General features: G+C 44.4%; 1 protein-coding gene across 5 annotated transcripts in view; it reads left to right on the top strand.

Annotated features, from left to right (window-relative positions):
* Nucleotides 1–15,349, top strand: part of LOC139558614 (semaphorin-4A-like) — a 51,268-nt gene that overhangs the window by 26,349 nt on the left and 9,570 nt on the right. For all 5 annotated transcript variants that reach the window (XM_071373850.1, XM_071373851.1, XM_071373847.1 and 2 more), the window contains exons 3-7: nt 9,619–9,779; nt 10,128–10,187; nt 12,229–12,327; nt 13,690–13,795; nt 14,886–15,008. In XM_071373850.1, the coding sequence (XP_071229951.1) occupies nt 9,619–9,779; nt 10,128–10,187; nt 12,229–12,327; nt 13,690–13,795; nt 14,886–15,008 (549 nt within the window). The remainder of the gene's footprint in view (nt 1–9,618; nt 9,780–10,127; nt 10,188–12,228; nt 12,328–13,689; nt 13,796–14,885; nt 15,009–15,349) is intronic.

Raw genomic sequence — 15,349 nt, 5'->3', positions numbered from 1 at the left:
CAAGGACTGTTTGCTTTACTCCTCGGGCCTCATGAGACCTTATCTGTGTGAAGTCATGCTCTGCAGAGAGTTTACGTCTCAGCGCGTTCCTGCAACTGTGTGGAGTCTGTGATTCATCTGGCCATGCATGGGTGTGTGTGAGTGTGGCATGTTTGTGGGGGACATCAGCCAACGGACATCATTCATACCCAGCCCAGTCAGACTGAGAAAGACCTGTGTTTGTATTTTTGTATACTTTTGTTCTGAGTGTAGAGGAACTTTGAGGTTGTGGGAGAATCTTCCAGTGTGCGTTTTGCACACCCCAGGTAGAGGGAGATGTTCCCAGTAATGATGTGTGTGGCAATACACATGAATGAGTGAATGAGTGTGAGAGAGAGAGAAATGCTCTGTGAGTGGATGTGAAAGAAAATGTCAGGGGGAGAGGGAAAAAGTGAGAGGAGAGCAAATGTGGGTGAGAGAAAAACAACATATGAGAAAGACCGGGCCACTGAAACAGTTGGCTTAAAGGAATAATCCACTAACTTTCTTTTGGTATTTTTTTTCTCCCATTAGTCCACTGTTAATGCAGTCCCAAAATGTTGTGAATCTCAGCAATCAAGTTTTCAAGATATAGGACTTTCAAAAACCGAATTGTAATGATGATGTGGCAAGTTACAAATAGCTTTATGACATTCCTAAATCTTAACTTGATTGCTATTTTGTGACTGCATCAACAGTGGACTAAAGAAAAAATACCAAAATATAGTTTGAGTGGATATTCCTTTGTGAAAAGTGAAAATGATAAACTGCACGTGAGTAAAACCTGATGTAGCATGCTTCCATAATACAGTACCTCTTGGCCTAGCCTGAGCCTACAGCTGCTGGGTGGAGTTAGGGTGGGGCAGGGTGAGGATCTATGTCCTTGCATGAGGATGAGGGGGTGGGGAAGGATCTAAGGATCTATGGCAGTGTTGGCTCTTTAAACAAGGGTTACGTCTGTAACCTCCGGTTGCCACTAGATGAGGTTGTAATAAACAGAGCATTTCTTTCTTCAAAAAATGTGGCTCTATCTTTTGGAAGGTTTAAGCTACAAATATTATGACCCTTCACTGAACGATAAGACTCTCAGGAACACGTATGTGTCTTCTGTTTCCCTACAATATCTGACCAAATTATTAAAGACAAGAATTGTACTTTTAAATTCCGTAAAGTCAGTGTGGAATCGGTGACAAAATTATTGTTGTCTATCAACAATGACAAGCAACCGGGGTCTGACAATCTGGATGGAAAATTTACTGAGGATAATAGCGGGCGATATTGCCACTCCTATTTGCCACATCTTCAGTTTAAGCCTACTAGAAAGGGTGTGCCCTCAGGCCTGGAGGGAAGCTAAAGTCATTCCGCTCCCCAAGAATAGTAAAGCCCCCCTTTACTGGCTCAAATAGCCGACCAATCAGCCTGTTACCAACCCTTAGTAAACTTCTGGAAAAAATTGTGTTTGATCAGATACAATGCTATTTCACAGTAAACAAATTGACAACAGAATTTCAGCATGCTTATAGGGAAGGACACTCAACAAGCATGGCTCTTACACAAATTACTGATAATTGGCTGAGAGAAATTGATGATAAAGTGATTGTGGGGGCTGTCTTGTTAGACTTCAGTGCAGCTTTTGACATGATCAATCAGTCTGCTGCTGGAAAAACTTGTGTTATGGCTTTACACCCCCTGCTATAATGTGGATAAGAAGTTTATTGTCTAACAGAACACAGAGGGTGTTCTTTCATGGAAGCCTTTCAAACATAATCCAGGTAGAAGCAGGAATTCCCCAGGGTACCTGTTTAGGTCCCTTTATTTTCAAGCTTTACCAACGACATGCCACTGGCTTTGAGTAAGGCCAGTGTCTATGTATGCAGATGACTCAACACTATACACGTCAGCTACTACAGCAACTGAAATGACTGCAACACTTAACAAAGAGCTGCAGTTAGTTTCAGAATGGGTAGCAATGAATAAGTTAGTCCTAAATATTTCCAAAACTAAGAGCATTGTAAATGGGACAAATCATTCACTAAACCCTAAACCTCAACTACATCTCGTAATGAATAATGTTGAAAATGAGCAAGTTGAGGTGACTAAACTCAGAGTAACCCTGGATTGTGAACTGTAATGGTCAAAACATTGATACAACAATAGCTAAGATGGGGAGAAGACTGTCCATAATAAAGCGCTTCTCTGTCTTAACACTATCAACAAGGCAGGTCCGACAGGCCCTGGTTTTGTTGCACCTGTACTACTGTTCAGTCGTGTGGTCAGGTGCCACAGAGGGACTTGGGAAAATTGCAGTTGGCTCAGAACAGGGCTGCACGGCTGGCCCTTGGATGCACACGGAGAGCTAACATTAATGACATGCATGTCAATCTCTCATGGCTCAAAGTGGAAGAGAGATTGACTTCATTACTTGTTTTTGTAAGAGGTGTTGACAAGCTGAAGTCACTGAGCGGTCTGTTTTTAAAATACTAGCACACAGCTCGGGACACCCATGCATACCCCACAAGACATGCCACCAGAGGTCTCTTCACAGTCCCAAAGTCCAGAACAGACTATGGGAGGCGCACAGTACTACATAGAGCCATGACTACATGGAACTCGAATCCACATCAGGTAACTGATGCAAGCAGTAAAATCAGATTTAAGCAGGTAAAAATACACCTTATGGGACAGCGGGACTGTGAATCAACACAAACATAGATGCATGTATGCCTGCATGCCTGCATGCATACACACACCATAACATACGCACTATACACACACACACTTATACATGGATTTTGCGTTGTAGATATGTGGTAGTGGAGTAGGGGCCTGAGGGGGCACACTTAGTGTGTTATGAATTATGTAATGTTGTTAAAATTGTATAACTGCCTTAATTTTGCCGGACCCCAGGAAGAGTAGATGCTGCTGTAGAGAATCATACACCATTATTGCCTGATCTTCTGAACTTCCCAATACCTTTCTGATGCATTTCAGTCACTTCAAACCATACTTCCTTCAGATTGAAATACAGTGATCCCTCGCCACTTCGCGGTTCACTTATCGCGGATTCGCTATTTCGCGGATTTTCATAATGCTTTTTTTTTTTTTTTTTTGGTGCATTGTGCTCTGCATTCTGATTCGCTAAAAACTCACTCCCGCTTCTTGTATCAAAACATGCTACGAATTGTGCTATCATTTTGTCGTCTCGTGCAGTTATGTGTACGTACATAAAACAGCTTGGCAAATTTACATTAAGTTGGCCAAATTATCTTGTAATTTCGAACATCTCCTAAACCCATAATGTCGACGAAACGGCCTACACGTGAGTCACTGTATTTGTATACATGTAATAGTTGCTAATTGTAAAAAAAAAAAAAAAGTTTTCTATTTCGCGGATTTCACTTATCGCGGGTCATTTTCGGAACGTAACCCCCGCGATAAACGAGGGATTACTGTACTATCAAAAGTACTGTCAGACTGATTTGTAATATACTGTTTGTAATAGCCCCAATTAAAGAAGTAAACATTGGCCGTTGATTACATCACTTTTTTTTTTACATGGTGGGGTCGCAAAACAGTTTTGATATGAAAATGGGGTCCCAGCCAAAGAGACTGTTGGTTGTGACAACAGTCTAACATGATTGGTGCTGATCAAATGTTCACTGTCGGACCTCGAGTCTGGCCCGTGTGTGTGTGTGTACACCGCACTGAGATCTGGAACACAAATGGCTTGGCCCGAGTCCAGTTCTTGGCCCGAGTCCAGTTCTTGGCCCGAGTCCAGTTCTTCTCTCGGGTGCTCAGTTCTGGATTAACCAGAACTGAGCACCCGAGAGAGACAACCCATATCAGACCCTGAGGTGAGGGGGTGGTGCCTTTCAGACAGGTATTTTAACGCAACACAGCTGGAGTGGAAGATGTGGCAGGTTATGAGCTAAAGAGAAGAGTTTACATTTAAAGAGTCACACTGACTTCACTTGAAATAGTAAAATATCAAACTTTCATGTCCAGAAGTTCTAAAAAATATATATATTGTTAATCCACTATTGATGCAGTCACAAAATAGCAATCAAGTTTTCAAGATATAGGACTGTCAAAAAGCTATTTGTAACTTGCCACATTACAGTCCAGTTTTTGAAAGTCCTATATCTTGAAAACTTGATTGCTGACATGCACAACATTTTGGGACTGTATCAACAGTGGACTAATGGAAGAAAAAAAATACCAAAAGATAGTTTGAGTGAATTTTCTATTTCTGTCTTCTCTCGTTTTCTCTCTCCACTGGACATTTCCTCTCACAGGGCATATCTCTCTCACTTAATTAATTAATGTGTATTGCCATCCTCCCATTTCCTGGAGCAATCACTTCCGTGAGCGAGAATCCCAGTGGAGGAGCACATCCCTGTTGAAGCATAGACCACACTCATTATTACTGGGCACATCTCCCTCTCCCTGGGGTGGGCCAACAGCACACTGGAAGTTTCTCCCTGGGGTGGGCCAACAGCACACTGGAAGTTTCTCCCTGGGGTGGGCCAACAGCACACTGGAAGTTTCTCCCTGGGGTGGGCCAACAGCACACTGGAAGTTTCTCCCTGGGGTGGGCCAACAGCACACTGGAAGTTTCTCCCTGGGGTGGGGCAACAGCACACTGGAAGTTTCTCCCTGGGGTGGGCCAACAGCACACTGGAAGTTTCTCCCTGGGGTGGGCCAACAGCACACTGGAAGTTTCTCCCTGGGGTGGGCCAACAGCACACTGGAAGTTTCTCCCTGGGGTGGGCCAACAGCACACTGGAAGTTTCTCCCAAAACCTCAAAGTTCAGATGGGCTGGGTATGAATGATGGCCGTTGGCTGATGTCACCCACAAACACGCCACACTCTTGCACTCTCTCACACACACACCCATGCATGGCCAGATGAATCATCACAGACTCCACACCCTTGCAGGCACGTGCTGAGACGTAAACTCTCTGCAGAGCATGACTTCACACAGATCAGGTCTCATGAGAGTTGCACCCCTTCTGAAAAAACCTACACTCGATCCCTCCGATGTCAACAACTACAGACCAGTATCCCTTCTTTCTTTTCTCTCCAAAACTCTTGAACGTGCCGTCCTTGGCCAGCTCTCCTGCTATCTCTCTCAGAATGACCTTCTTGATCCAAATCAGTCAGGTTTCAAGACTAGTCATTCAACTGAGACTGCTCTTCTCTGTGTCACGGAGGCGCTCCGCACTGCTAAAGCTAACTCTCTCTCCTCTGCTCTCATCCTTCTAGACCTATCGGCTGCCTTTGATACTGTGAACCATCAGATCCTCCTCTCCACCCTCTCCGAGCTGGGCATCTCCGGCGCGGCCCACGCTTGGATTGCGTCCTACCTGACAGGTCGCTCCTACCAGGTGGCGTGGCGAGAATCTGTCTCCGCACCACGTGCTCTCACCACTGGTGTCCCCCAGGGCTCTGTTCTAGGCCCTCTCCTATTCTCGCTATACACCAAGTCACTTGGCTCTGTCATATCCTCACATGGTCTCTCCTATCATTGCTATGCAGACGACACACAATTAATCTTCTCCTTTCCCCCCTCTGATAACCAGGTGGTGAATCGCATCTCTGCATGTCTGGCAGACATATCAGTGTGGATGACGGATCACCACCTCAAGCTGAACCTCGGCAAGACGGAGCTGCTCTTCCTCCCGGGGAAGGACTGCCCGTTCCATGATCTCGCCATCACGGTTGACAACTCCATTGTGTCCTCCTCCCAGAGTGCTAAGAACCTTGGCGTGATCCTGGACAACACCCTGTCGTTCTCAACTAACATCAAGGCGGTGACCCGTTCCTGTAGGTTCATGCTCTACAACATTCGCAGAGTACGACCCTGCCTCACGCAGGAAGCGGCGCAGGTCCTAATCCAGGCACTTGTCATCTCCCGTCTGGATTACTGCAACTCGCTGTTGGCTGGGCTCCCTGCCTGTGCCATTAAACCCCTACAACTCATCCAGAACGCCGCAGCCCGTCTGGTGTTCAACTTTCCCAAGTTCTCTCACGTCACCCCGCTCCTCCGCTCTCTCCACTGGCTTCCAGTTGAAGCTCGCATCCGTTACAAGACCATGGTGCTTGCCTACGGAGCTGTGAGGGGAACGGCACCTCCGTACCTTCAGGCTCTGATCAGGCCCTACATCCAAACAAGGGCACTGCGTTCATCCACCTCTGGCCTGCTCGCCTCCCTACCTCTGAGGAAGTACAGTTCCCGCTCAGCCCAGTCAAAACTGTTCGCTGCTCTGGCACCCCAATGGTGGAACAAACTCCCTCACGACGCCAGGTCAGCGGAGTCAATCACCACCTTTCGGAGACACCTGAAACCCCACCTCTTTAAGGAATACCTAGGATAGGATAAAGTAATCCTTCTAACCCCCTCCCCCCTTAAAAGAGTTAGATGCACTATTGTAAAGTGGTTGTTCCACTGGATATCATAAGGTGAATGCACCAATTTGTAAGTCGCTCTGGATAAGAGCGTCTGCTAAATGACTTAAATGTAAATGTAATGAGGCCCGAGGAGTAAAGCAAACAGTCCTTGGCAACTGTTCAAGTGAAATGTTGTCCGCAACCCCGGGAAGCTTGGCACGGGATTCACAGGGGTCCTGAGTAAGGCCGTGTGGAGGAGGCCTTGCCCAGACAAACAAGCAACAGTTGATTTTTGCTGTTTCACGTTCTCCACTAACTCCTAAGCTGAAGCGGTTTTCTCATGACCTCCACAACAAAGGAGCACTGTGTGCCCAGGGCCTGGAAAGAGCCACTTCATAGGTGGGGTGGGCATGGAGGACAAACAATTACCTTGATCGCTGAGCTGGCGTTTTTGCGAGATGTCTCCTGCTAACAGAGCTTGGAGAAGGACGGAGTGGTGAAAGGTGACCTTGCACACAATGAAACCAGTGTTAAACTAGAGGGGTGGCAAATGCTCCTGAGGCAACCTTGCCCCAGGCCTAATGACAAGTTTTGACTACCTTAGCTACATTAACACCAACTTTATCAACTGGAATCACATATTTTTTCATGTAGGGCTGTAGTCTGTTCAAAACATATTTATTGGCTGAATACATGACTAATTTGAGGACGTTACTGCATAAAATATTCAGATTGCTTAACCTTTGTGAACCCAGAGGTAGAATTTGCTTTCATTGCAAGGAAATTAAGACTTGAAGAGAATACTTCTCAAAAGCGTCATTTTTAACATCTTTATGATTCAGTCGTATGATCGTTGCATTGATTCTAGGGTGCTAAGTATAGTGGTCGATGTAAATGGTTCCCAAGCTCTCTGCTACAATGACACAAACCAGTCACACCACCACGTTATTTTCACTGCAGCTCATACAGAGTAAACCCATATTTCACCAAACTTTGTACTGTTGCAAAAACTACTCTTCAGAGTTCAAGCGGAACTAGTCTTGTCCACCAGCCGTGTGTCTGACAGCTGTGAACACAGGAAAGCCATGCGAAAGTAGAACGAATGCGTTCACAAGTCTTCAAAAATAACCGTGTCTGTGAAAGCGTGACATAGGCCTAATCAATGTAATCAGTTTGGCTGCTGATTGGTTTTGAGGAATTGCCTAAAGCTGTTTGTTGGGTTCACTCACGGCACTTACTGTTCAAGTCTCATTAATGCTGTCAATGTTTTGTCGTCTGTAACTTCTGATGCCCCAGGCTTACGCGTTCTCTCTTGACAGGAGGTATTGTAACAGATCATAACAGTTTTCTGGATGGCAGTGCCTCTGTTCTGTAAGCAGAAGTGTTAGAACAATTCAGAACACTGATGTACTTGTCAGGCATCCACACGTATAGATCACTATGCACGCATGCAATTGTGCTGTGTTCAAGGCCTGTGTGTTAAATTTAAGGGTGTGTGCATGTGTTTTAAACACCTCTGTTTTATGTGTGGCCATGTTTGAGTAAGGACTGTGTGTATGTTTCTGTGCATGCATTCAATAGCTAGTCGTATGGCTGAGCCGCGGTACATGGATGTTTCCGCTGTTGTTAGCACATCACTCCAAATCTCTTTATCTTATCTCTTATAAAACCGAGATCTCATCTCCTCACCAGAAATACTGCCCTAAGCAGGAAGTGGCTTTGTGTATTCTTCGTCAGCTCAATGTCACACATACACAGGCACCTTTCGGAATCACTGAACACAAAGCTGTCATAGTGAAGCTCTGTGCCGATTTTAATAAGTGTGTGTGTGTATATATATATATATATATATATATATATATATATATACACATACACATACATACATACACTTAGGTGTTAACAAACTATAGTTTTGGCAAGTTGGTTAGGACATCTACTTTGACACAAGTAATTTTTCCAACAATTGTTTACAGACAGATTATTTCACTTATAATTCACTGTATCACAATTCCAGTGGGTCAGAAGTTTACAAACACTAAGTTGACTGTGCCTTTAAACAGCTTGGAAAATTCCAGAAAGTGATGTCATGGCTTTAGACGCTTCTGATAGGCTAATTGACAACAAGGAGACGGCCTATAGGGACAACAGGACAACAACCTCTCCCTCAACGTGCTCAAGACAAAGGGGATGATTGTGGACTACAGGAAAAAGAGCACCGAGCACGCTCCAATTCTCATCGACAGGGCTGTAGTGGAGCAGGTTGAGAGCTTCAACTTCCTTGGTGTCCACATCACCAACAAACTAACATGGTCCAAACACACCAAGACAGTCGTGAGGAGGGCACGACAAAGCCTATTGCCCGTCAGGAGACTGAAAAAATTTGGCGTGGGTCCTCAGATCCTCAAAAGGTTCTACTGCTGCACCATCGAGAGCATCCTGACTGGTTGCATCACTGCCTGGTATGGCAAATGCTCGGCCTCCGACCGCAAGGCACTACAGAGGGTAGTGAGTACGGCCCAGTACATCACTGGGGCCAAGCTTTCTGCCATTCAGGACCTCTATAGCAGGCGGTGTCAGAAGAAGGCCCTAAAAGTTGTCAGACTCCAGCCACCCCAGTCATAGACTGTTCTCTCTGCTATCGCACTGCAAGCGGTACCGGAGCGTCAAGTCTAGGTCCCCCCCCCGCTACTCTCTGTTTATTATCTATGCATAGTCACTTTACCTCTACCTACATGTACATATTCCCTCAACTCACCTGTACCCCCGCACATTGACTCTGTACCGCTGTCCCCTGTATATAGTCTCGCTGTTATTTTACTGCTGTTCTTGAATTATTTATAAAAAAATATATATTACTTTTCACTTAACACTTATTTTTCTTAACTGTATTGTTGGTTAAGGACTTGTAAGTAAGCATTTCACTGTAAGGTCTACCTGTTGTGTTCTGCGCATGTGACAAATAACATTTGAAAATGTAGGCCTAAGCTAATATTCTTGTAGACCATTTACTAGCTACTCGAATCCAACATGGATAGCATATGTGGGATTTGAACCCACGACCTCTGTGGGGCTGACACCATGTTCCAACTATCTGAGCCGTATGATACTCCCTGATTTATACGAAGGTCCAGCTCTATCTGTATGCACTTCATTTTGAATGTGAAAGGGAAGCCTAATGCCTGTCACTTTAATCTATTGCGTAACAGGTACACCCGGGAGGTGTCTCAGCCACTTCGACAGCTCGGACGTCGGCAACACCACGACACTGTTGCTCAGCGATGACGGCGACACGCTGTTTGTGGGAGCACGGAACGCAGTTCTCTCATTGGATGTCAGCCAGGAGGACGCCATTGTGATCAGGAGCAAGGTGCGGGGTTGACATTTTACCGTTGACATTTACACCCGTGTTATCAACACGTTATTAACGTAGTATTATGAGCTTTATGAGACTTCATGAAGCTTTATAGACCCCATAAGCTTTAAAGGTCATGCATAAGCCCACCAGATTTTGTGGGAAAATACTTAAGCCCGACAGTTCATGCAGGCTATATCGATCAGCAGTTTTCTATTGGGAAATATTCAACACTGCCTAGGGCCCGTCTATGCTGCAGGAACTGTCCCCCTCCAGTGGTTTAGTGCAGCGGTTGTCATGTGAAACACAAACACAGCTGGTTCAACAGTCTTAACACTGACCTCTCACCCTTCCTTCTCTCAGCTGGACTGGTCCCCCTCAGAGAAGGACCTGGACGAATGTTCCATGAAGGGCAAGAAAAAGGCAAGTTAACCCTGGCTCATACAATCCACCCATTTAGCGTTATTAATGCCACATGCTGCCAAGTGTTTCCCCCTAGATTTGATCTTGGCCAAGCAATTAATATCGCAAGGTTTTTCAATAGCACTTCATTTGAACTTTAGAACTTAAATAAATAATTTAATACGTTAGAATTAGAAATGACTAAAACAACAAAGCAAGTAGGTGGGGCGATATAAGGCTGGGCAAGCGGGTCGGTCTTAGGGAGGATAAACATGACTCACCGGAGGCACAGCTGTCGCTGCATTCCACTACTATCCACCAAGACTGTAATTCCCTAATGGAACTTTTTTTTACTATTTGATTGATTGGGTAACTTACACCGGCTTCCTGGCCGTCAATGTGTTTGCAATACAAAAGGAGGAAGTTGATACAAGATGGTCTTAGCCAATAGGGATTAGCAGACCTATGGACCTGTAGGTATAGGGTTCGCGTTAATGCAGAAATCTGCGTTTTTCACAGAAGACATAACGCGTAAGAAATGTCTTGCTGCATTTTGTAAACACAGATGTAAAATGCTTCTTATTGTGATTTCTGTTCAGCATCAGACTAACTTTGTGCTTCCGTTGCACTTCTCCACTTGGATGAGAATTCACAAACAGGCATTATTTTAGCAGACAGCAATCTGACTGTGTAGCTACTTTTCTCTGGTACTTTGCTGTGTATCCTACTTTCTCCGGTAAAATGCTAGATTAACTTCAAGCAAAACATTAGTACATGTAAATGGCTACTTTCTTTTGATCAACATTAGAAATATGTTTTTTTTTTGCAAAAAAGACCTTGCTTTTTCATTGTGAACGCGTTTACTTGTGTAGCTGCAGGCCAAATAGTGTTGCACTTCTGTTGTCATCTGATGAAGCTATTTTCTGCCGAATGTGTACTAATGTATTTACTGTGAAGAAAAACTATAGTTGCACGCCTCTGATCACTGTATTGAAGACAAAAAAAACGGTTGACTTTCAAAATAAAATGCAGGTGAAATGCTTTAAAACAGATTTTTTTGGGACGGTCTGCGTTTTGAAAATGCAGATTTCTGAACTCTTAACGCAACCCCTGACGTTGCGTCACAGGCAATGGGCTTAGCTACATTTGACATATCTTCCTCTGACAGGTCAAACAGAGCCATTCAATACACATCCATAGTATAAATCAGATGAGCGATGACCATAATGGCCATGCATACAAAGAAAGACCAATTCCATTATATAATATAGACTTGATCCTCTTCGAACATTATGCAAGCGCTTATACACGAAGGTACCTTGCACAGCTTTATGCACGAAGGTAAATATGTCATAATTACCAACATGCCCCATATCTCATGATTAAGGATTGAGGAAGGAGCTATGATAAGTTATATCTTACAGAGGGATAAAGAAATTATGCGAAGCAAGCTGGTCTGAGTGTGTGTGTGGTGGGGGAGAATATGCGCAATTCTCGCAATAAAAACTTCACAATTGATCTAATTCAAGTTAAAAACATGACGTTTCGGCCGCCAATGGCCTTAATTGGAATGAACGTTGTTGGGGCAGAAACAAGGAACTGCCATGGCTTATTGTAATGTAGGTCTTCCATGAAGTAAGCCTCCACATGTGGCTCCATTAAACTAAGTAATAGGATTAGGGTTACCAGCGCTAACGGTGCTTCCTCCCCCTTACCTTCTATCTTTAGGCAGACTGACATGAGCTTTGTTGCAGTGTCACCCAGTTCTGGTTCTGGATGCTCATTGTGTTTTGGAGGTTTATTTATTTGGCTTGGCTATCACCTATCAAACTTGGCCAAAGTTTAAATTCTACAGTTCCTAGGACAAGAGTATTGTGTAGACTGGAGTGACAGACAGTAGCACAGCGTGTGCCTCAAGGACCAGGATTAGGAAACCGTTTTACAACATTAACATGTCTTGGTTTTCTCCATCTCTCCCTGCACTCACATTTCTAGGAACTGTACCTAGTTATTTGCACTGTTTTAAAAAAAGTTATCCATCTCTATCTTGTCCCCCCTTCAGACGGACTGTCCCAACTTCATCCGGGTGCTGCAGTTCCTCAACTCCACGCACATGTACGCCTGTGGAACCTTCGCCTTTAGCCCACGCTGCACTTACATCGTAAGATTCTTTTTTCTCCTTCTCCATGTAACTTTTACTCCAATCTTTTACTGGCGTGACATACATTTGTTCAGTATATTGTAACCCACACCTACATAGATTATTTTCTTAAAATACTTTTCTCATACTCCATATTCAAATAAAAACAAGCTTTATCGTCACCGAATGTATGATTCAGTGTTATCCAAGCAGTGTACTCAAGGGCAAATAGTGAGGAGAACAAGAACTTAACAGGTTTTAGTATCCATCCCACACAATCTTGCATTTATCACTGTCTCAAGCTTATTTTATTGGTTGTTTATCCCTATTTGTTCTCCTTCCGTCACTGCCTCCCTCACCCTCTCTCTATTCGTTTTTTTGTTCCATCTTTCACCTCTCTCCCACCCACTGAGCATCTTCTCCAACTCTCTTAAGAGGGTAATGGTGCTTGGTCATGGGCTGTACAGTAAACCCATATTAGATATTCAATGGCAACGACATTAGTGCCAAGAACATCACGGCTGTAGGTCATGTTTTTGCTCAGAAACGTGCGTGCCGGTGCTTCACACGAGGTTGATCATGTCTTAATCCAGTTATATATGTGCGGTACTGAGCTCAACAACCAGCCCCAGCAATGTTTTCATACTCTGCTGGCTCGCCCCCGGAGTGAGATGCCCAGGGGCTGAGACTGTGTGTGTTCATTTCTGTGTGATAATGTGTAAGAGATGGATCCTCGCGTGACCACCAGTCCAGCCTGTTAACTCAGGTCATGTTGATGCTGGCAGCTTTGCCCTACTACACGCACATAGCCAACGCTAGCCAGGCCACTCAGACAGGACATCCCTCACATATAATGATTCCCAAGACTGGGCTACACTTGTATCTATCTCCGTCTGTGGTATAGATAAAGACAATTCGGTTGCTCCTTTATATACTTAGCTAGAATTAAGCATCCTTTAGCGTCAAAGAAGCATGTGTTTCTTTAGTAGTCATTTTTACATTTCTGCCAGGTTGTACAGGAGAGGTTACGATCTCTAGTAGCCTAATAACACTTGTAGGTTTTTAGGAGCAACACTGGCAGCTCAAGCCACTTAATCATGTATTTACCCTCATGAGCCGATGTTCAATTAGCAGAAAATAGACTCCAAGCCTACTGTCACGCTTCAATAGGACGCTTCGCTCATACGGCCATTGTAGCAGGATTAATTGACTACGGGGGAGGGTGTTACTCGTGGCATATGCTCAGCAGAAAATGAAGTGTCCAGTGTAGCAGGTCTGTAACTCTTATGGTCTTTGATAAAACTGCACTAAACACGGATTAGCGTAGGCTTCCTCATGAGTCATGACCTTTGGTGTGACCCTGCTCTGCTCTTTTCCTTACAGAACTCTGAGACGTTCTCCCTGGTGACGGGCCTCAGCGGAAAGCCAGAGGAGGGCAGAGGTCGCTGCCCCTACGACCCCTACCAACGTAACTCGGCCATCACCGTCGGTAAGAGATGACTCACAGGAAGTGGAGGGGGTAGCCAAACGAACAAGGAAATATAATTGGCAAAGGGCAATGATGACGACATAGCCTTACACATTCTCCAGGAAGTGTTCCATTGCGGTCGGCGCTCCAGTCAATGTAGTCACTCAACCCAATGACTTTCAATGCACTGAACGGAACCAACGATGTCATGGTATACTGGTGTCTACTCCTGAGATCTGAAAGGATTTGACAGGTCTGAGTTATTTGGCAAAAAAAATTTACCCAACGAATGAGAAGGCAACATGAAGCAATTAACATATTGCTTGAACCAATCCAATCCTTTCAGATCTACAGGAGTGCCTTGGGATCCGGGGGATTGGGATCCATGTGAACTTCTTGGTCTCTTCAATGTCATCATATTTGTCCCGTATCATTGTAGGGTAAAGAATAGTGTGCGTGAAGGGGGTGGAGATTGCCATGATAAAGTGGTGCTGTTTTAATCTGTGATTGTGTGAGAGAGAGGAAGAGCAGACGCGGATAATCCTCTTGTCAATAAATCCTTGGCCTGATGTCTTTACCGTTATGTGGGCGACATGTGACTGCTAGCAAACGTTACAGGAGGGTGGGCAGCAGTTTTGCATATGTATCCTGATCAGGCCTATAAATCTGCCAATGGCCATAATTAACATTTTATGTTTACAAGATTGTGATTTCACTTACCATTTTTAATTTTGACTGATTGTGAGAATCTGCCCCCAGCAGAATCTGTCTCCAACATTGCAAACATCTTGTATCCCTCGCAATAAATATCAAGCCTTGACAGAATCTGTCGTCACCTGCTAAGGCATTGTGTCTTGATGTGGAAGGCCATCTCAAGTACAGTACATAATGATTTCATGCACTGACTGTACAACAATCGTTTTTCTTTCCTCTGACAATGACCTTGTTGTCATCCAAAGCCAGTACAACTCTATCATTAATAGAGGTATTGCACTCTGGAATTTTTCAGCTTTGGCTGTTATGTCATTCTCCTGTATGTTTACTCAGATTCACATGTTTGAGGCACACATGGGCTCGTACTGGATGACGCTCACTGTGTGTGTGTGTTTAGATGGAGAGCTGTACACTGGAACGGTAGCGGACTACATGGGAAACCGGCCGGTCATCTCCCGTCACCTCAGCGAGGGCGGCCATGTTGATCTGAAGCTGGACGACACTTTGGGCTGGCTGGAGGGTACGTGTCTGCAACAAACTACTCATGATGTATTACACACACCCCCAAGGCTCTTACATATATTGGATATTTAGCAAGACGTGACAGAGGGAGAAATACCTACAAGTAACCTTTTCCACATAAATCACAACTAAAAGGAAATGTACATTTTGACTTCTGTATTTAAACAGGTATTTTAAAGCACTCTATTTTTTTTAAAGGAAATCGTTGAATGATAAGTTGTTTGGTGTTGATTAAGCCTCCTAAACAATACGTCTGGAATACTTTCCAATGATTCCTTCGTTAATTAATTTGCCTAACCAGCTTTCAGTAACGCACTTATCTCTCAATTAGTCTAGCCA

This window comes from Salvelinus alpinus, chromosome 29, assembly GCF_045679555.1.
Source record: "Salvelinus alpinus chromosome 29, SLU_Salpinus.1, whole genome shotgun sequence".
In the NCBI taxonomy this organism is placed as follows: Eukaryota; Metazoa; Chordata; class Actinopteri; order Salmoniformes; family Salmonidae; genus Salvelinus; species Salvelinus alpinus.
The sequence above is the reverse complement of the archived record's forward strand: the minus strand, read 5'-3'. Positions and strand labels throughout refer to the sequence as shown.